The sequence below is a fragment of the Tetrapisispora phaffii genome, chromosome 2, assembly GCF_000236905.1.
Source record: "Tetrapisispora phaffii CBS 4417 chromosome 2, complete genome".
Lineage (NCBI taxonomy): Eukaryota > Fungi > Ascomycota > Saccharomycetes > Saccharomycetales > Saccharomycetaceae > Tetrapisispora > Tetrapisispora phaffii.
Window position 1 is genome coordinate 204,297 of NC_016521.1, and position 19,559 is coordinate 223,855.

The 19,559-nt window shown below is 37.6% G+C and overlaps 10 protein-coding genes across 10 annotated transcripts; 5 read left to right on the forward strand and 5 right to left on the reverse strand.

The window, feature by feature from the left end:
• Positions 1-159: 159 nt before the first annotated feature.
• Positions 160-2,559, forward strand: MBP1 (transcription factor MBP1; the record flags this gene model as incomplete). The annotated part of the gene is made up of 1 exon (XM_003684146.1): positions 160-2,559. One exon carries the CDS (start codon positions 160-162, stop codon positions 2,557-2,559), a length of 2,400 nt encoding a protein of 799 aa, XP_003684194.1.
• Positions 2,560-2,827: 268 nt separating this feature from the next.
• On the reverse strand, positions 2,828-3,913 carry TPHA0B00890 (mannose-1-phosphate guanylyltransferase; the record flags this gene model as incomplete). Its single annotated transcript, XM_003684147.1, has 1 exon — positions 2,828-3,913. One exon carries the CDS (start codon positions 3,911-3,913, stop codon positions 2,828-2,830), a length of 1,086 nt encoding a protein of 361 aa, XP_003684195.1.
• A 1,304-nt stretch (positions 3,914-5,217) lies between these two features.
• Positions 5,218-6,249, forward strand: FBP1 (fructose 1,6-bisphosphate 1-phosphatase; the record flags this gene model as incomplete). Its single annotated transcript, XM_003684148.1, has 1 exon — positions 5,218-6,249. One exon carries the CDS (start codon positions 5,218-5,220, stop codon positions 6,247-6,249), a length of 1,032 nt encoding a protein of 343 aa, XP_003684196.1.
• A 192-nt stretch (positions 6,250-6,441) lies between these two features.
• On the reverse strand, positions 6,442-7,236 carry TPHA0B00910 (lysophospholipid acyltransferase family protein; the record flags this gene model as incomplete). Its single annotated transcript, XM_003684149.1, has 1 exon — positions 6,442-7,236. One exon carries the CDS (start codon positions 7,234-7,236, stop codon positions 6,442-6,444), a length of 795 nt encoding a protein of 264 aa, XP_003684197.1.
• A 370-nt stretch (positions 7,237-7,606) lies between these two features.
• Positions 7,607-8,458, forward strand: PSY3 (Psy3p; the record flags this gene model as incomplete). Its single annotated transcript, XM_003684150.1, has 1 exon — positions 7,607-8,458. One exon carries the CDS (start codon positions 7,607-7,609, stop codon positions 8,456-8,458), a length of 852 nt encoding a protein of 283 aa, XP_003684198.1.
• A 228-nt stretch (positions 8,459-8,686) lies between these two features.
• On the reverse strand, positions 8,687-9,730 carry STP3 (Stp3p; the record flags this gene model as incomplete). Its single annotated transcript, XM_003684151.1, has 1 exon — positions 8,687-9,730. The coding sequence occupies one exon, from the start codon at positions 9,728-9,730 to the stop codon at positions 8,687-8,689; it is 1,044 nt and encodes a 347-aa protein (XP_003684199.1).
• Positions 9,731-11,571: 1,841 nt separating this feature from the next.
• On the forward strand, positions 11,572-13,344 carry VHT1 (Vht1p; the record flags this gene model as incomplete). The annotated part of the gene is made up of 1 exon (XM_003684152.1): positions 11,572-13,344. The coding sequence occupies one exon, from the start codon at positions 11,572-11,574 to the stop codon at positions 13,342-13,344; it is 1,773 nt and encodes a 590-aa protein (XP_003684200.1).
• Positions 13,345-13,476: 132 nt separating this feature from the next.
• On the reverse strand, positions 13,477-13,803 carry GRX8 (glutathione-disulfide reductase GRX8; the record flags this gene model as incomplete). Its single annotated transcript, XM_003684153.1, has 1 exon — positions 13,477-13,803. One exon carries the CDS (start codon positions 13,801-13,803, stop codon positions 13,477-13,479), a length of 327 nt encoding a protein of 108 aa, XP_003684201.1.
• Positions 13,804-14,098: 295 nt separating this feature from the next.
• Positions 14,099-14,443, reverse strand: TPHA0B00960 (uncharacterized protein; the record flags this gene model as incomplete). The annotated part of the gene is made up of 1 exon (XM_003684154.1): positions 14,099-14,443. The coding sequence occupies one exon, from the start codon at positions 14,441-14,443 to the stop codon at positions 14,099-14,101; it is 345 nt and encodes a 114-aa protein (XP_003684202.1).
• A 965-nt stretch (positions 14,444-15,408) lies between these two features.
• On the forward strand, positions 15,409-19,464 carry ADE6 (phosphoribosylformylglycinamidine synthase; the record flags this gene model as incomplete). Its single annotated transcript, XM_003684155.1, has 1 exon — positions 15,409-19,464. One exon carries the CDS (start codon positions 15,409-15,411, stop codon positions 19,462-19,464), a length of 4,056 nt encoding a protein of 1,351 aa, XP_003684203.1.
• Between the last annotated feature and the right edge of the window lie 95 nt (positions 19,465-19,559).

A 19,559-nucleotide genomic window follows, 5' to 3' on the forward strand; every position in this document is an offset into this window, starting at 1 on the left:
TTGAATCTACACAAGATCATTTCAGGGTTTCTGTGTTTTCTCAGCATCAGTTATAATATTATTAAATATTAAGATACACTAGGTTCTTATTTGGTAAACCGTTTGTATCACTATCGAGTCTGTAAGGGAAAGAGAGAGATAAAGGTACATATAATAATAATGTCGAATCAAATTTATTCAGCAAAATATTCCAATGTAGATGTGTATGAATTTCTGCATTCTACTGGTTCAGTTATGAAAAGGAAGAAAGATGGATGGGTCAATGCTACTCATATTTTAAAGACTGCCAATTTTGCAAAAGCTAAGAGAACTAGGATTCTAGAAAAAGAAGTTATTCAAGAAACACATGAAAAAGTTCAAGGTGGTTTTGGTAAATATCAAGGTACATGGGTGCCGTTGTCCGTTGCTATCAGTTTGGCACAGAAATTTGAGGTATATGATGAATTGAAGGTCCTATTTGATTTCGAGCAGGCGGCAGGTGAAACGCCGCCACCGCCAGCTCCAAAACATCATCATGCTTCGAAAGCCAAAGCTTTGAGAGCCAAAAGCTTAAACGATCTACCTGCAAAGACAACAACGTTAAATCAACCACCTATAGAACTGGATACAAATGTGAAAATTCAAAAGAAAAGAGGTAGGCCAGCTTCCACTACTCCAAAAGTTGTCGCAAAACCAAAACGAAAGTTGACAGCAAAGGCTAAGCGTGAAGCACAATCTAATGATGCATTATTAGTGAAGCCACATATCCCAAGTTCAACAATAAATACCAACCAATTGCCTTACATTTCAAATAATGGGAAATCCTTATCTATTGATGAGATGCCTTCTAACACTGAACTTTCGGTAGAGCCCGATAATATTATTCAACATCAACTTATTCAAGACCATCAGCAATTCAAAGAAATAGACTTAAATGATGGTTTATCAAGTGATGTTGAACAACCTTCATATTTACCTACGAACAAACCATTTGAACATGATGTTAACCACTACCACGCGGAAGAGAAAGGCGATACCACAAGAAATAGACAATATTCCATGGATAATGATCATACATTCTTGCAGAATTCACCTAATGCATCAACACCGACTCTACCATCGTCGCCCAGTGACTTAAATGATGCAGCACCTTTTGATAATAGATACAGTGTTGGCACATCTCCTGTTATATCTACCATTCCTAGATACACAAATCACAAAGCAACTGAAAATATAACCACTGATATTAATGATGAAGTGAACACTTATTTATCGAGATTAGTGGATTACTTTACATCTACTGATATGAAGTCTAATACTGAGATTTCTGTAGAACTATTGAACCCGCCAAAAAATAGTGCTCCATACATTGATGTTCCTATCGATCCAGAAATCCATACTGCGTTTCATTGGGCATGTTCCATGGGTAATCTTCCTATTGTTGAAGCATTGTATAATGTTGGCACCAGCATTAGATCAGTTAACTCACAAGGTCAGACTCCTCTGATGAGGAGTGTCATGTTTTACAATTGTTACTCAAGAAGATCTTTTCCGAAAATATTTGAACTTTTGCATGAAACTGTGTTTGATATTGATAACAGTGGACAAACTATATTACATCATATAGTAAAGAGAAAATCTTCCACTCCATCCGCCATGTACTATCTTGACTTAGTTTTATCTAAGGTCAAAGATTATTCTCCACAATATAAAATTGAAGAATTACTTAATTGTAAAGATTCTAATGGGAACACTGCTTTGCATATTGCTGCAAAAAATGCTGATACTTTATTTTACAAGACATTGGTAGACAATGGAGCATTAAAGAGTATATTAAACAATGAAAATTTGTCTTCGGAGGATATAATCAATAGCCAAGGTCAAGATGTGAGGACAATATCACAATTGCGAAACTTAAAAGATAATGAATTATTTGAATCATTTGTATCGCTGCAGGCGTCGATTAAGAATAAGAATGGCCAATTCAAATCTAAATCATCTAAGTCTATATCTGAAAATTTACCGAAAGTTATTAATTTATTTAAAACTTTAGCAGAAAAATATGATGAATCATATGGAAAAAGTGAAGATGTTGTTGAATCTTTACAGCAGAATATATTCAATGTATCGAAATCTATTAAAAATGTTAATGTTAAGACTGCTGAAATATTAAAAATTTCAAATATAAATGAAATACCAGAAGTATTAGTCAAAAACATGAAAAAGTTAGAACAATTGAAAATTGATAAGGAAGTTATACAAAACAAACTAAAGTACCAGTATAGAACAGAAAAATCAAAATTGTTTAATGACATCATCAAAGAAGTTAAAAAAGATAATGATGAAGGTAAGTTAGATAAAATCCATGATAGAGATGAGATACTTGCTTCTCATAAAGAAGCGAAAGAAGAGGGAGAAATATTAATTAGAAAGATAATAAACAAAATCCAAGATAACAGTAAGATTCATAAATATCGAAAAATGATTAGTGAAGGCACTGCAATTGATTTAGTTGAAGTCGATAATAACCTTGATACTATTTTAACATCGTTGACTAGTGAAAATATGAACGAAGCATAAGCATTTGATAGTATGAAAAGAAGCATTAGATACATTTATTTTGATCATTAGCATATTTATATTTACCTTAATAAACGGTTGTAACAATAATGTTATATTACATTTAAAATTTGAAATTAGATATTAAAATTATACAATATATGCTATTTTGGTGAAATATTATTTTAAATTATTCTTTGGCAAATTGAAAATTAATTGTTCATTTGATCATTATGTATTTACTTATATGGGAAGCGTGCATTTTTTCTCTATTAAATTTGATACAATTCTACATAATGATAGCTTCTTGTGGGACGTTGGTGGAAATACACTTATGAGGTAAGACTTTACCACCGTTGATGTAGATTTCATCTTTAATTTCGACGTCATCACCTAAAACGGTGACACCTTCTAATCTACACCATCTACCGACAGTGGAGTTCCAACCGACGATTGTGGATTTAACTAAAGAGTGTTCCTTAACGGTGGAGTTGGCTAAGATGACAGATCTTTCGATTCTAGCACCATCACCGATGACACAGTTTGGACCGATAGTGACGTTTGGACCGATCTTGGCAGATGGAGAAATCTTGGCAGATGGGTCGACAATGACGTTACCGACGATGTTGCTACCTTTAGCTAATTTTTCTTCGTTCTTCTTGGCGACGGAAGATAAGTATAGGACAGTACCAGCTAAGAAATCCTTTGGTTGACCGACATCCATCCAAAAGCCCTCTAAATCGAAAGAGTATAACGACTTCTGTTCGACTAAGATTGGGAAAGTTTCCTTTTCGATGGAAGTTGGTTTCATTTCAATTAAATCGATGACTTCTGGGTTTAAGATGTATAAACCAGCATTGATTCTGTTACCAACGAACTCGACTGGCTTTTCAACGAACCTGTCAATCAAGTTTGGAGTTTGAATGTCATGGACAATAACACCGTACTTAGAAGGCTCGTCGACTTTAGTGGCGACAATGGTACCTTTACCACCGTGAGCGTTGTGGAAGTCGGCTAGTTCCTTGAATGGGTATTCGCAAATGACGTCAGAGTTCAAGACGAAAAATGGAGAGTTATCTTTCTTCAAGATCTTTTCAGCCAACTTCAATGGACCAGCAGTGCCTAATGGTTCGGTCTCGACGGAGAAAGTGATGGAGACACCGTATTCCTTTTCGTATTTTTGCAAAGTTTCAACCATGACTTCTGGTCTGTAGTTGACAGCTAGGACGATGTCGGTGACGCCGGCATTGGCCAAAGCCTCGATTTGGTGTAAGATCATTGGTCTGTTGGCGAACTCCACCAAAGGCTTTGGTTGAGTCAACGTCAAGGGTCTCAATCTGGTACCGTAACCGCCTACTAAAATTAAACCTTTCATAGTTGTGTAACAATTAGTTGCTGCGTGAGGAAAGCGAATGCGAGCTATAAGCTATTTCGTAGATGCGATTTGAATCCAATTGCAGTCAGTTTTCTATCATTCAAGATTGGACCAGAACAATTGGAATTGGACTTGAAACATACACAACCATATGTATGAAAACATGTGCATATATATATGAGTGAGTGAGTGAGTGTGTGTGTGTTGAATATGTTGGACATGAACGCCATAATAACCGTGGTAATTTTGGCGTTCTGAGTGGTAATAGTTTCGCGTTTCACATATGCACTGATAAACAAGTGTGGGAGCAGATTGGAGCTGGCAGATTGACGCGACGAAAATTTTTCAGTGTGTCCCTTTTGCCGGCTGCAATGAGAAGAGAACCACGTTGGAAACAGCGACGAAGACGCAGAGCCAGACAGGGTCCCCATAAGAAATGCGATGCGATGGATGCGTAAAGTGCAGCGAGTCGCGACACGAAACGTTGCGTTGCGTTGCGATGGGACAGGGACAGAGGTGACCACAGGCCGGGGATGCGGTCTGGCCGGGAGGCATCTGGCCAGGCTTGGGGGGAGTTACCCGTGCAGTCACGTGCATGAAATTTATTTGGCGTCACGTGCGCGCACGTGACGCTTATATTCTTTTTCTTTTTGTGTTTTGGGTCCCGCGAAAGGGGCGACTGCAACGGTTGAGAGCGGTGGGTGTTAGGATAGTGTGATGGGGCTTCAGTTCCATTCGACCGAGCCGGGTGTCCCCGAACAACAGCAGTGATTGGCACAAATGACACCGTAAAAACCCCGGGGCGATGCCCCGGGGATGCGGGGCATCGGAAATCGTAGGCCGTTCCTCGGGCATTGGCCCCATTCTGCCGCCCATCGCCAGCGCCAACCACACAACACACACTGTTAAGCCCAATCCTGTTTCTGAACGCGGCTAATGGGCTACTGCTCACCCCACATTTCGTCTTGGTGTATGCGGTGAGGTGGGCAGTAAGAGGGGTCTGTTCTGCATCTCTGGTCTTAAGGAACAAGTTTATGTGTCAATTGGCATTGATTTATCACTAAACAGAGAAGGTTAAATCCAAGGATTGTGTACAAGAAGACGTCGGCAAGGTTCATGCAAACAATCAGAAAACGCAACACTATTCTTTGCATTATCATTGGTTTGTGACCGCGATGCCAATGGTAGGCCAAACATATATAAACACTGCGGTTGATTCGTTTAACAACGGTTCGCGGTATACTCATCTTGTTCACTTCTTGTAGAGCATACCACCACTGTACTCACCACTGTACTCATCACACATGCCCGCATTACTAGAAAACGACTTGAGACGTCTCTCTGAATCAAACTTCGAAACAGATATCATTACCTTGTCCAGATTCTTGCTGGACAACCAGAAGGACATAAAATTCGCAACAGGCGAGTTCACGCTGTTGCTGAACGCTTTGCAATTCGCATTCAAATTCATCTCCCAAACAATCAGAAAGGCAGAGCTGATCAACTTGGTTGGGCTCTCCGGCACTTCAAACTCAACTGGGGACGATCAAAAGAAGCTAGACGTGCTCGGCGATGAAATCTTCATCAACACAATGAAAGGGTCTGGCAACGTCAAGGTTCTGGTCTCCGAGGAACAGGAGGATCTTATTGTCTTCAACAACGCCGAGGGAGGTTACGCAGTCTGCTGCGATCCCATCGATGGTTCTTCCAATTTGGACGCCGGTGTCTCCGTGGGGACAATCGTATCCATTTTTAGACTTTTGCCAGGCTCCAAAGGCTCCATTAAGGACGTGCTGAGGTCCGGGAACGATATGGTTGCCGCTTGTTACGCTATGTATGGTGCATCGACTCATCTGTTGTTGACCACTGGCGCGGGTGTCAATGGTTTCACGTTGGACACAGAAAAAGGTGAGTTTATTTTGACACAACCAGACTTACGTTTGCCATCCTCAAGAAGCATTTACTCCATAAATGAGGGAAACACGAAGCACTGGGATGCAAAAATCCAGAAGTTCATAGATAGTTTGAAAACGTGCGAAAATAACTACTCTTCAAGATACATTGGTTCGATGGTAGCTGATATGCATAGAACCTTCCTATACGGTGGTTTATTTGCATATCCAGCCGACAAAAAATCCCCTAATGGTAAATTAAGGTTGCTGTACGAGGCATTCCCAATGGCATTCTTGGTCGAGCAAGCGGGTGGTAAAGCGGTTAATGACGAAGGTAAAAGAATTCTGGATCTAGTCCCAAAGAACATCCACGACAAGTCGTCGGTCTGGTTAGGCTCACAAGATGAGATTGATAACTACTTGAAATTTATTTCCCAACCTTAAAGAACGTCAACCTTTAAGAAGTGTTCCACAAATCCATTTCTCCAAATGCGTCATACATTTATTTTAACATCCACAAGTATATCAGTATATATCTTTGTAACGGAGCTAAATTTATATTCATATCTACAGAAAATATGTCTATTTATAAGAGATCACATTGAATAGTAATTGCCATTGCTATTCGAAGTAGCATTAGCTATGCTTCTTATTGTCAATAGTTGCAGGAATATTGGTATCATTAATGTATTCGGAATAGCCAACATTTTCCTTTAATTCCTTTAACATCTTTTCACGAATTTTTTCAGAGAAGGTACCGACATCTTCAGGTTTCAAGTTTTCCGTTGATATAGGTTCCAAGACTTTAACAGTGATGCAACCTCTGTTAAATACACCGTTCTTTGGATTCATCAATGTAGACGTATTCGAGACAACAACTGGTAAAATTGGAATTTTCCCTTGTTGAGCCAAGTGGAATGCGCCTTTCTTGAATGGTAAGATCTCTAAATCAGTTGTGTAAGATCTTGTGCCTTCTGGGAAAATCCACAAAGCTTTCTTTTCATCTTTAACGGCTTGTAGACCACGGTTTAAAGTGGCGACACTCTTTTCTCTATTAGTTCTCTCTAGAAAGTAAGTTCCACTTAATGACATGAACCAACCTAAAAATGGAATCCATTTCAAAGATTTCTTGGCAGTAACCGTGCATCCAGGCGGAAACATTCTACCTAACATCAAAATATCCAAGGTACTTTGATGATTGGAGACAACAATGTATGGTAGGTTTGATATATATTGTTCGTTAATGACCTTGACATCAATACCAAAAAAGTTCTTCATTACAAAATAAAAAAATCTAGCACATAGATATTGTGAGTACTCTTGTTTGTTGACAAGTGTGCAAATTACAGAAACAATTGCACCATATAACGCAGAGATCATCAGTAAAATGATGAATAAAACAAATCTAGCATAGTATAAAGCTGATTTCATTTTTAGTTTTGAAGCTATCTCGCAGTTATTTATCTTCTACCAATTAACGGGTCTATCAGTCGCAATCAATAATAATTGATGTTTCGTTATTTTTATATACAATTAATCGATATCTATTTAAAACTAACAAGATTAACTTGCATTGACATTTCTTAAGTTTACATTTTCTAATTTACAACTTATCACTTGACGGCCGCCAATAAATCGGAATCCAACAAAATGAAGAAACACCATTAACTTTAATATTTAATTAATGCATCAATTGCTTTATTTATATTTGAAGTAACTATTAATCAGAAGCTGACTTATGGCATTAGTGTGTTAGTATATTTTCGTTCCAGGTCACTGAGATCTCTACTTTTAATGGGGAATGGATGTACTTAAAAACTGTAGGGTGTATAAATTATCAAGTTTTAAGAATCCAACAGAACAGTTTATTAAGTTAGAGAAGAATGAAATCAATATAACAAACAATCCTGTGTCGTTATCTTTAATTTTGGATAAAATAAAGTATCTGCATTTGATAGAACATGAATTCAAACTATCGAACTTCAAATGCAGTCTAGCTCAGAGTTGTATTAAAAATTTACAAGCTGATGGTAAAGGTAACGAAAAATGCATTCTAGTTATAGATATTATCTCAGCATGGAAGAAATATTTACTGAATAAGGAATATATAGCTTCTGATGTAAAGGGAAGTAGTTATAGTGAAACTGATGGTGAGACCACAAGTCACGAGAATAGTCAAATACCCGAACCTGACAGTACTGAGAATAACGAAGTTGGTGTTTACTATTTAAACTCTAGTGACATTTTAAATATGGAGGGTATACTGAAATTTTTCTCCAAATTAAATGAAAACCCTATCGAAACACTAGAAAAATATTGCCACTTTCCTAAAACTGTTAATTTCAAACAACAGTTATCAGGTATAATAGTGGATAACATCTCCTATTTTGCTCATGATAATCACATGAATATACAACAAAACACGGCACATTACTCTACGTTGTTGAATATGTTCAAAACGTTGCGTAAAACTTTTGGATGTTGGGTTATCTCGGTAAGCTATGGTATGGAATTCTACGATGGTGTTGAACTCTCAACTTCTTCTATATATAGATCTGGTTCGCATACTAGAGTACCAATCAATTATACAAGCGGGATGGATACTATCCTGCTGAGAGACACAGAATCAACCGGTCGATTTTGTAATATCTAACTTAAATAGTTATTAAATACAAACTTTGATTGATTTGACATTAATTCGTTAAAATAAATATTGCTATAGAGATAATCTATATCATGATTTATATATGCAAAGTATAATAAAAGTATATTTGTATGTTTTTCTCCCTGCAAAAATATGTGACACCTTATGTAATGTTATGGGGGGGTGTCATTGGATGTTTGAAGAATAAATAAAGGTTTTGAATGACTAGGTTATCGTTTAATGATATGAGTAACCGCATGTTTTGGTTACATGATTTTTCAACCAGTAATTGACATTTGGGAATTTTTTACCACAATGTCTACATCTTCCAGCTACTGCTGACCTATTAACTTTTTTAGTTCCTGGAGGATATTCGAAATGTAAAGCTTTTAAATGATTTTTATAAGTATCGCAACGAGAGAATATACCAGTTTGATGACAGTTTGAAGTATCAAAATTCAAATCCATTGACTTGTACGAATAAAGCTCCATATCTAATTTGATCAGCGTAGAGTTGAAAGGGCATCTGAAACTTCCTTTAATTGAGTGTAACGATTTCAATTGATCGAATTTGATTTCCTTTGAAGGTTCAGTGTCCGAGTATTTATACTGTGTATTTGTACCAGTACCTAGAGAAAATTCATCTTTCCAGTGTCTTTTCTTATGTCTAATAAGATCGTTATTCCTCGCAAACCCATGACCACAGATATCACATTTGTGTGGTCTATTTTCTGGTGTCAGATGGGTCGATTTGTGGGTCGACAAATTGGCATAGAAGTTATGGCATATCTGACACTCTTTCTTCTTTCTTTGTTTTTTGGAAACTTTATTGTCCACTGATGCTGGCGACACAATTGAATTCTGACCATCGAGACTCTCTGACGAACCGCTACTACTCAATATGAATTGGTTATTGTGTTTTTGGAAGGCACCCTGGTATCCATTCTTTGTCGATGGTAGGCATAACAATGAATGGGATCTGGATTTAGCTGAATATGAGGAGTTACTCATCGATGACACGACACTGGAGGCAACTGTGTCATGAGAGAAGGTGGAGTCTAGCGAGACGGCGGAGTTCTGTCTTGACGACCCATACGGCGTACTGAGACCAGAAGATGACAAAGACTGTAAGGCTAGGTTGATGGGAACATGATGGTACTCTGCACTTCTGATGGTGTGGTCGAACGACGAAATTGGAGGTAGCGTGATCTTATTTGCGGTGGGACTCCGGACACCGGACACGGTAGCAGCTGTTGCTGAATAAGTCGAAGTCAGCGTCATAGCAGGGATTAAGAAAGGTATTGAAAGGCAATCAACCTGGATATAATCTGTTCGCTGTGTGGTGTACGTTTACAAGTTCGCATCGCGGAACATAATGCAAACATAAATGTTGAGGGCATAAAGAGAGAGAGAGCCTGTGTATACATGAAATAAATAATCTTGAGCTGTATTTATACATAAGTGTACATGTGTATATAATTATCCAGTATGTGTTCAGTGACGTTGTTGTCGAAACTTTCGAAGGCATGTCTGTGTTTGCTTCACTGCATGAATTGCTATGTACGCAGGAACCTTTCCAACATTCTGCACTTGCGGCTATTGTGGATGGCAAACCAAACAACAAGGCTCAGACATGTGGGGACGACTAGCTGGATCGGTGAGCATAACCTTATACAGCTCTACATCCTGCTCCTGCTCCTGCTCCTGCTCCTGCCAACCTTTGTTGCATTGTATCTGATATAGCACTATCTTTTGGATTGGTAGTATTAATGTTGTTTGCTTGTGGCACACGTACATCTGTAAACCAGGAGCCATTCAATCATCACCACCGCATGGATGAAGCAGTTGTTGGGCAGTAGTATATGTCCAAAACCTGGCGGGGAGGGTCGGGTGGAAATGGACAGCTGAGTGCCAGCCTCGCGCGCGATAAATGATTCTGAAAAGTGGCTGGCACCACCGGGAACGACAGAAATAGCGAGATTACAACGGTTGTAATTTCTTCAACACACAGGGTCCTGAAGCCAACGATTAGCAGCTGTCGACTGTTAAAGGTGCATGCATCCAGCCAGCCTAACCTCCACACGGAAGAGGACGTTTTGTGTCCAAGTCAACAGCTCCCGCCCAACGCGTCGGCAGAGACAGGAAACAAACACGAGGGCCTGCTCCCACTAGCCGCAGGCGGGCCTCCTAGGCTCGCCCAGGCTGAATCCTGCCTGGCTGACCCGGGAAGATGCAGCCTGCCGTTGCTCTCGTTTGGTGGTGTCTGGGGCCGGGGAAACCAAGATCCTGACCGAAATTCACTCAGCGGCCCGGTTCCCGCATTGTTCTCGTTCAGGTGGTTGCGCTGCGCGATTAAATTTTTATGGCGGGGCTCTGTGTGGCGTGCGCTTTGTATTTGCGGCGCGCGGTTGGAGAATTTAGGGCGACGGTGGCAAATGTGATGGTGGCCCGCGGCTTTTTTGATTATGTTTATGAAATCGTTCGTTCGTGATCCCGCCACTCTGGGGGCACACAGGTTTCGGCATCAGGAGAGCGTTCTTGGAGTGCTGATGATCGGAGCGGAGTCGAGCGGAGTCGGTATGTGTCAGCAACTGCGCGTCAGCAAATGCGCGCGTCAGTAAATGTGGAGTCGGGGTAACGGATGTGCAGACGAGTCATGGGAAGATGACTCGTCTTGGTTTGGGCTCTTGGTTTTTCGTGTGGTATGATCGAACCTCACTCTCTGGTAGTCAATTGATGATGACTACCATCATGTTAACTGTGCACGTAGTCATGGATGTCCGTTCGCACGAAACGTCATATTTTCAATGTCCAAAAGTTTTCAGATTTCCAACAGAGTGTTCTATTGGCAAAACAACCACCACAGCTGCTAGCAGCTGTGGTGGTTGTTTATTGGATCTATTTAACAACATGCAATTCATGAGTGGACATTCCTATCGACTAGGTCATTCAAAACAACAACCAGCTTTTGACTCATCGACGTCGTCCAACAAAAATGAATTCTTGAGATTCATATATAAGCACAGCATATTCCTCATCTTAGACCATAACTCGAGAGGTTCCAATCCATTCATATTAAGAGATCACTAACAGATCAGAATCACAGCAGTCACTTGTTCGATATGCAGTTTCTACCAAGATTGAGAATTATTTCAGATGTCTACGATGACACGGACAGTGATCAGTCCTCTGCAAAAGTATCGATTATTGACACAGTCTCATTGGAAGACCAAACTAAGAAACTTTCCATTGCAATCCAGGAAGAAGTCACATCATTCGATGGTAATGATTCAGTGTTGCGATTGAAGAAAAACTTTCCTTACGAGTTGAGAGATGAGAAAGACAGGAGATGGTACAGTTACTTCAACGAATACGAGTATAGATTAAACAAACATTATCGCAACACAAAGCGTGGTGCATGGTACGAATTTCTTTATCCAAATCATTCCAAAAAATCACGAGCTGAAAGACATCTGCTCTACAAGCTTGACATGGTCATTGCTTTCTATTTCCTAATGCTTTGTTGGTCAAAATCGGTCGATACATCAAACTACACTAACGCATATGTCTCAGGAATGAAAGAAGACCTACATATGAAAGGTAACGACTTTATATACACATCCACCATTGCAAATGTCGGGTCTATTATATTCCAATTGCCGTTTATGTATTTGTTGCCAAGATTCCCAGCCCATATTATCCTGCCTTGTATGGATATGGGCTGGACCTGGTTCACTTTTGCATGCTACAGAGCCAAATCCCTAGCTGAATTAAGGGCATATAGGTTCATCTTGAATGCATTTGGAGCAGCCTACTATCCAGTTTCGCAGTATATTTTGGGATGTTGGTACGCTCCAGATGAACTGAGTTCAAGAGTATGCATGTTCTACTGTGGTCAATTATTAGGCACAGTGACATCGGGTCTATTGCAAAGTAAAATATATGATGCTTTGAATGGAGTGCATGGTATAGCAGGTTGGCGTTGGATGTTCCTCATTGATGCAGTGGCTATTTCGTTGCCAACGGCTATCATTGGCTTCTTTGTCATTCCTGGGGTTCCATCGAAATGTTATTCTTTGTTTCTCACTGATGAAGAAATCAGGATCGCTAGGACAAGAAATAGATTGAATAATATTAAAGATGCTGTCCCAAAGGAGGAATTGAAGAAACTATGGGATCTTTCCATTTGGAAAAAAGTATTCGGAACCTCTACATTTTGGGTTCTTGTCGTGTTTGATGCTTGTTCTTGGAATAATTTTGGTTCAACAGGTGGTGCGTACTCACTATGGTTGAAAGCAAACCCTGATTATTCAATTTCAAGAGTCAACCAATTAAGCGCTCTTCCTGCCTCACTGGGCTTCTTCTATGTCATTTTATGTTCTTTTGGTGCAGATCTCTTCAGATGCAAATGGATATTTATGGTATTCGCTGCAATAATGAATACTATCTCATGCGCCATTTTGATTAAGTGGGACGTCTCTGCTGCTACAAAATGGTTTGCATTTTTACTAACATATTTCAGTGTTGCTGCTTCGCCATGTCTTTGGACATTTATCAATGATTTCCTAAGATTCGATCCTCAAATCAAAGCTGTCACTTGGATAGCGATCTATTCTGTATCTCAGTCGACTTACGCATGGATCCCAACACTGGTTTGGCCTACTGTCGATTCGCCAAGATTCAAAACAGGGTATATATCCAGTTTGATTTTTGGTGCTATATATGGTTTGTGGACATTTGTGGTATTGTATTTTTATAAAAGAAATGAAAAAAGAAATGCATTAAACAATGGTATAATCATATATAATTCTGACAAAGAAGAGAAACCAGCATTTGTGGAGAACATGCTTACTGAGGATGAGGATGGTTTTTACTATAGAAACGACAACATTTAAAACTTCGTTTCCAAATGATAAACAATAAACTTCATTTTAATTATTTCGTTCATACTTACATAAGTTTCAAACCCTTTATACATATATAACAATCCTATGCATATGCCCTTGTACAAATACATATTAAACGTATTAAAGTAAGTTAATCTTTTCTAGTTCTTGTTGTATAGAGCCATTGTTTTCGAATTTGTGCAATTCAGATTCAGTGCCCCAAATTACACCATTAACGAAAATAGTTGGTAAATTTCTGCTACCTGTAACTCGTTGAAAAGCTTGTCTCCATTGTTCTTGTTCTTCCTTTGGGAGGGAGCCAATATCGAAAATCGTAACTTTATCTGATACATGAAACTTAGTCCAGATAGAGTTTGCATAAACGCAGTCTGGACACCAACTTGCTGAGAATTGAAAGAATTCACTGGATGTAATTAATTCCTTAACTTTTCCATCAAAATCAGACATTTTGAACTTGTAATTTTAATGATATTCGGGTTGCTGCATTATATGAGTTAATATAATGCAGATCGATTAAATAGGTTTCATCCAGTGTTATAAACTAACATTTATTTGTTACACATGATATTAGCAAGAGTTCGATATATGCCTGTGTTTCATTTTTTGCGGCTTGCGAAGATTACTGATATTCTCGTCTTTACGTAAGATGCAATAGAATGCCTATATTTGCTGATTAATGTTATTAAAATATATACTTATGCATGATGACTATATATACTGCCATTCGGACGTATTGTATCCATTATAAAATTAGTGTTGTAAATGCGGAGGCTGGGAGGAAGTTCAGATCTTCAGTGTGAAGGAAACAATATTTGATTATTTTTTTTTCGTATAGTTGCTTATCTTTTGATCTTTCAAGTTCTCTACGAGTACCCTTTAATAATTCCAAATGACCGACTTTTGAAGATAACAATCTTTCAGTGGCGACAGTCAAAGAAGAAGCCTTATTCAATTTTTTCAAATGCTGTAAAGATTTCTTTTTTGATTTAATCTGTAATACAGCAGCTTTTCTTAAATTTTTTTGTTTTTTAGTGATTCTACGTGGGTCTTTCACTTTCTTGGTAACTTTCAGAGGTTTCTGAGCCATCTTTGCTGTGGTCCTAGTATGTTTCCTGGTTTTATTTGATTCTGGTTCTGTATTGTTAACAGATGACAACACCAAAACACAACTCAACATCTGTATATATATATATATATATATATATATATATATATATATGTATATATTAGATGTACTGGTAGTATATTATCACAGTGAAAATTTTTGAAACTTTTATCGATGAGATGAGCGATGAGCAACTTTTTCAAAGCTCAAAACGGTTACCCGCATAGAAACGTTTGTTTTACAAAAAGTGGTCAATTCCAGACCACGTGACATTAAAGTCTTTTTTTCCAGCGATTTTCTGACTCCGTTTTTGCTGTCGCTGTTGTTTTGGCAGATTCTTTTGGGCGGGGTAGTCTTCTTCTTGCCACTTTCCTGACTCCTCCGCAACGTTGTTTCCCGTTTTAGCACGTGACTCATTACTCAACACCTAACACTATTTTCATCTCTTTTTCCATGGCTAAACTATACCGTAAGTTTCTTAAAATGAGCTCATTGCCAACAACCAAGTAACAGGATCGAGTCATCGTAATAAATTAAATTAAGGAAATTGATAGCTTGCTTCTTAAATTAATACTTTTTAAATCCTTATCTATATATATATATAAGTGCAGATATGAAGATATGTTAACAACAAGTTTTCACTTTTAATTGATAAAGACTCTCTGACATTTAATTATTTTGCTAATAGAGTAAGATTAATTTAAATTAATCTTATTATTAGTATTAACATTTGCGACAAAAGAAGTTAATTTATTTTTATCATTATACAATTGTTGTTGTTGTTTTTTTTATATATATATATATATAAGGTTTGCTATAATATTTTATTGAAATATTTTGATTCTTGTCGACCACCATTGTGTTTTTACTTTCCATGACACTATAACTGTATACTTTTCACTTTCAATTTTCGAGACAGATACATATACATATACATATATACAAATATGCCTGCTAAGTTTTATCCTGGTCCAATTGCTTTATCGAGATTTAGAATTAATAATTTGGTTAAAAATATTATTCAAAACTATAATAGTTCAGATGATTCATTGATTACAGATATTCATACTTCGTTTATTCATTTTGTTGATTTCAATGAAAACTTGATTTCTGATGAAGACGATTTGAATTTGTTGAAAATTTTATTGACTTATGATAATGAACTGACTGAAAATGATAAATTATTATCTGATGCTATTGAAAACAATTTGAAAAATGCTTCTTTACCTGAAAATTATCATATTATTAGGATTGTTCCAAGGTATGGTACTATTTCTCCATGGTCATCAAAGGCTACTAATATTATTCAAGTCTGTGGTTTAGGTGAAAAAATAAAAAGAGTAGAGAGAGGTATTGCAATTTTATTTAAATGTAACGATGAAAAATTGATTGAGTTCTGGAAAAATGAATCATTTAATTCTTTCACATCTGTATTCGATAAAATGACCCATTCTATATTCATTGATGATGAATTCCCTGCTCTTGAAAAAATATTCAATAACGACACTCCAAAACCATTGGTCCATGTTCCATTGGTCTCTAATGATAAAGATCCAAGAGAAGTGTTGAAAAAAGCTAATATTAAACTGGGATTAGCACTGGATGACGATGAAATTAATTATTTGGTCAATGCATTTGTAAATATTTTGCATAGAAATCCAACTGATGTGGAATTATTCATGTTTGCTCAAGTTAATTCGGAGCATTGTCGTCACAAGATCTTCAATGCTGATTGGACTATAGACAATGAAAAAAAGGATTTATCTTTATTTAAAATGATACAAAATACTCATAATCTTACAAAAGAGTTTATTATAAGCGCATATTCAGATAATGCTGCTGTTATTGACACGCAAAATGAGGCTTATTATTTTGCTCCAGAATTTAACACTAAAAATTGGACCTCTGTGAAAGAAAATATCCCACTTTTAATAAAAGTCGAAACACATAATCATCCAACTGCTGTTTCTCCATTCCCAGGTGCCGCAACTGGTTCAGGGGGTGAAATAAGAGATGAAGGTGCCACCGGCAGAGGTTCTAAGACAAAGTGTGGATTAAGTGGGTTTTCTGTCAGTGATCTTTTGATTCCAAACCATAGACAACCATGGGAGTTAGATGTTTCAAAACCTTCTCACATTGCGTCAGCTTTTGATATTATGAAGGAAGCCCCACTGGGTTCTGCTGCTTTCAATAACGAATTTGGTAGACCGTGTATAAATGGTTACTTCCGTACTCTATTAACTAAGGTGTTGGATTCCGATAATAAAGAAGAGTTGCGTGGATTTCACAAACCTATTATGATTGCTGGTGGATTTGGCACTGTCAGACCACAATTTGCATTAAAGGACAAGCCAATCACGCCAGGTTCCTGTCTTGTTGTTTTGGGTGGGGAATCTATGCTAATTGGTTTAGGTGGTGGTGCTGCCTCATCCGTTGCCTCTGGTGTTGGATCTGCCGATTTGGATTTTGCATCTGTTCAAAGAGGTAATCCAGAAATGGAACGTCGTTGTCAACAAGTTATTGACGCATGTGTTTCATTAGATACAAAAAATCCAATCCAGTCTATTCATGATGTTGGTGCTGGTGGTCTATCAAATGCCTTACCAGAATTGGTACATGACAACAACTTAGGAGCTGTTTTTAACATAAGAAATATTTTGTCATTGGAGCCAGGCATGTCTCCTATGGAAATTTGGTGCAATGAATCCCAAGAACGTTATGTTCTTGGTGTTGCAAAGGAGGACTTAACAGTTTTTGAAGAAATTTGTAAAAGAGAAAGAGCACCATACTCTGTTGTTGGACATGCAACAGAAGAACAAAGATTGGTTGTTGAAGATCCTTTATTTGAATCTAAAACAATTGATTTAGATTTATCAATCTTATTCGGTAAACCTCCAAAGATGTCAAAATCAGCTATCACTGAGCCATTAAACTTACCTGAGATTGATTACTCTGTTATTCCATCACTAGATGATGCTGTAAGCAGGGTTTTGAGTTTACCAGCAGTTGGATCTAAATCATTTTTGATTACCATTGGTGATAGATCTGTCACTGGCTTGATAGATAGAGATCAATTTGTTGGCCCATGGCAAGTTCCTGTAGCTGACGTTGGTGTGACAGGTACATCTCTAGGTCCAGAAATTGTGTCAACCGGTGAAGCATTAGCTATGGGTGAAAGACCAATTAACGCATTAATTTCTGCATCCGCATCTGCCAAACTATCTGTTGCAGAATCTCTATTGAATCTGTTTGCAGCTGATGTTAAATCTTTAAAACATGTTAAATTATCTGCCAATTGGATGTCTTCCGCATCTCATAAAGGTGAAGGCACAAAATTATATGAAGCTGTTCAGGCAATTGGATTAGATTTATGTCCAGATCTAGATATTTCAATCCCAGTTGGTAAAGATTCGATGTCCATGCAAATGAGATGGGATGATAAGGAAGTTACCATTCCGTTATCCTTAGTTGTTACAGCATTTGCACCAGTTAATAATACTTCTAAAACATGGACACCATTATTAGACAGATCATCTGAGAATTCATTATTAGTTCATGTTGATTTATCAAACTTACAAAAAGAAAAATCATTAGGCGGCTCATCTTTATTACAAGTGTATAATCAGGTTGGTAACCGTTCACCAACCGTATATGACAATAAGGTTCTAAAATCCTTTTTGGAAGCAATTATTGAACTACATCAGACAGATATCGTATCTGCTTACCACGATGTATCAGATGGTGGTTTGTTAGTAACATTATTAGAAATGTCATTTGCTTCAAGATGTGGTTTGGATATTACTATTGATTTCTCTAGATATGAGAGCGAGTACATTCCATTATTTAATGAAGAAATTGGTTCAGTATTCCAAGTTTCAGAGAGTAAAATTGATTTATTCAGAAATATTTTAAAAGATCATGGTATCTCTGAAGATTTTATTCAGATTGTTGCTAAACCTACTTTTAATTCACAAGCAATTAGAATTTTAAGTGAGGACAATATGCTAGTATATGAAAATACTAGAGGTAAATTGCAAAGTATCTGGTCAAAAACCTCTTACTTGATGCAAAAATTAAGGGATAACCCAGATTCTGCAGACGAAGAATTTGAAAACATCAAAGATGACTCTGATCCTGGTTTACATTACGACTTATCATTTGATGTAACTGATGACATGAAGATTGGTTCTCAACTTTCTTCATTTAAGCCTAAGGTAGCAATTTTAAGAGAGCAAGGTGTGAATGGTCAAATGGAAATGGCTTGGTGTTTTCAACAAGCTGGCTTTACTTCAGTTGATGTCACAATGACTGATTTAATCAATGGAAGAGTTCATTTAAATGACTTCATTGGTTTTGCTGCTTGTGGTGGTTTTTCATACGGCGATGTGCTCGGTGCAGGTGCAGGTTGGGCTAAATCCGTTCTATACCATGAACATGTTCGTCAACAATTTATTACCTTTTTCCAAGAGCGTCAAGATACGTTCGCATTCGGTGCATGCAACGGGTGCCAATTTTTGAGTAGATTAAAGAGCATTATTCCAGGTGCTAAAAATTGGCCAAGTTTCGAAAAAAATGTAAGTGAACAGTATGAAGCTCGTACATCTATGGTTGAAATTGTTCACACTACTGGACCAGAAACAGTATTTTTAAACGGCATGATTGGATCTAGAATGCCAATAGCTGTTGCACACGGTGAGGGTAAAACTACTTTTGCCAGTGACAGCGAAATGAATAAATTTGAGAATGCCAGTTTAACTGCTATTAGATATATCGATAATTATGGTAACCATACTAGCAAATATCCTTATAATCCAAATGGTTCTGCTCATGCAATCGCAGGTATCAGGTCACCAAATGGAAGAGTTTTGGCTATGATGCCACATCCTGAAAGAGTATGTAGATTGGAAGCAAATTCTTGGTACGAACCTGATAAATATGATGAATGGAAGGGATATGGCCCTTGGATTAGACTATTCAGATCAGCTAGAAGATGGGTTGGTTAAGTTATATTCAAAGTAAATAAGTATGATATAATATTTACATGACATTAATATAGTTATTTTATCATTTAATACGAACATGTACACCAATAATCACT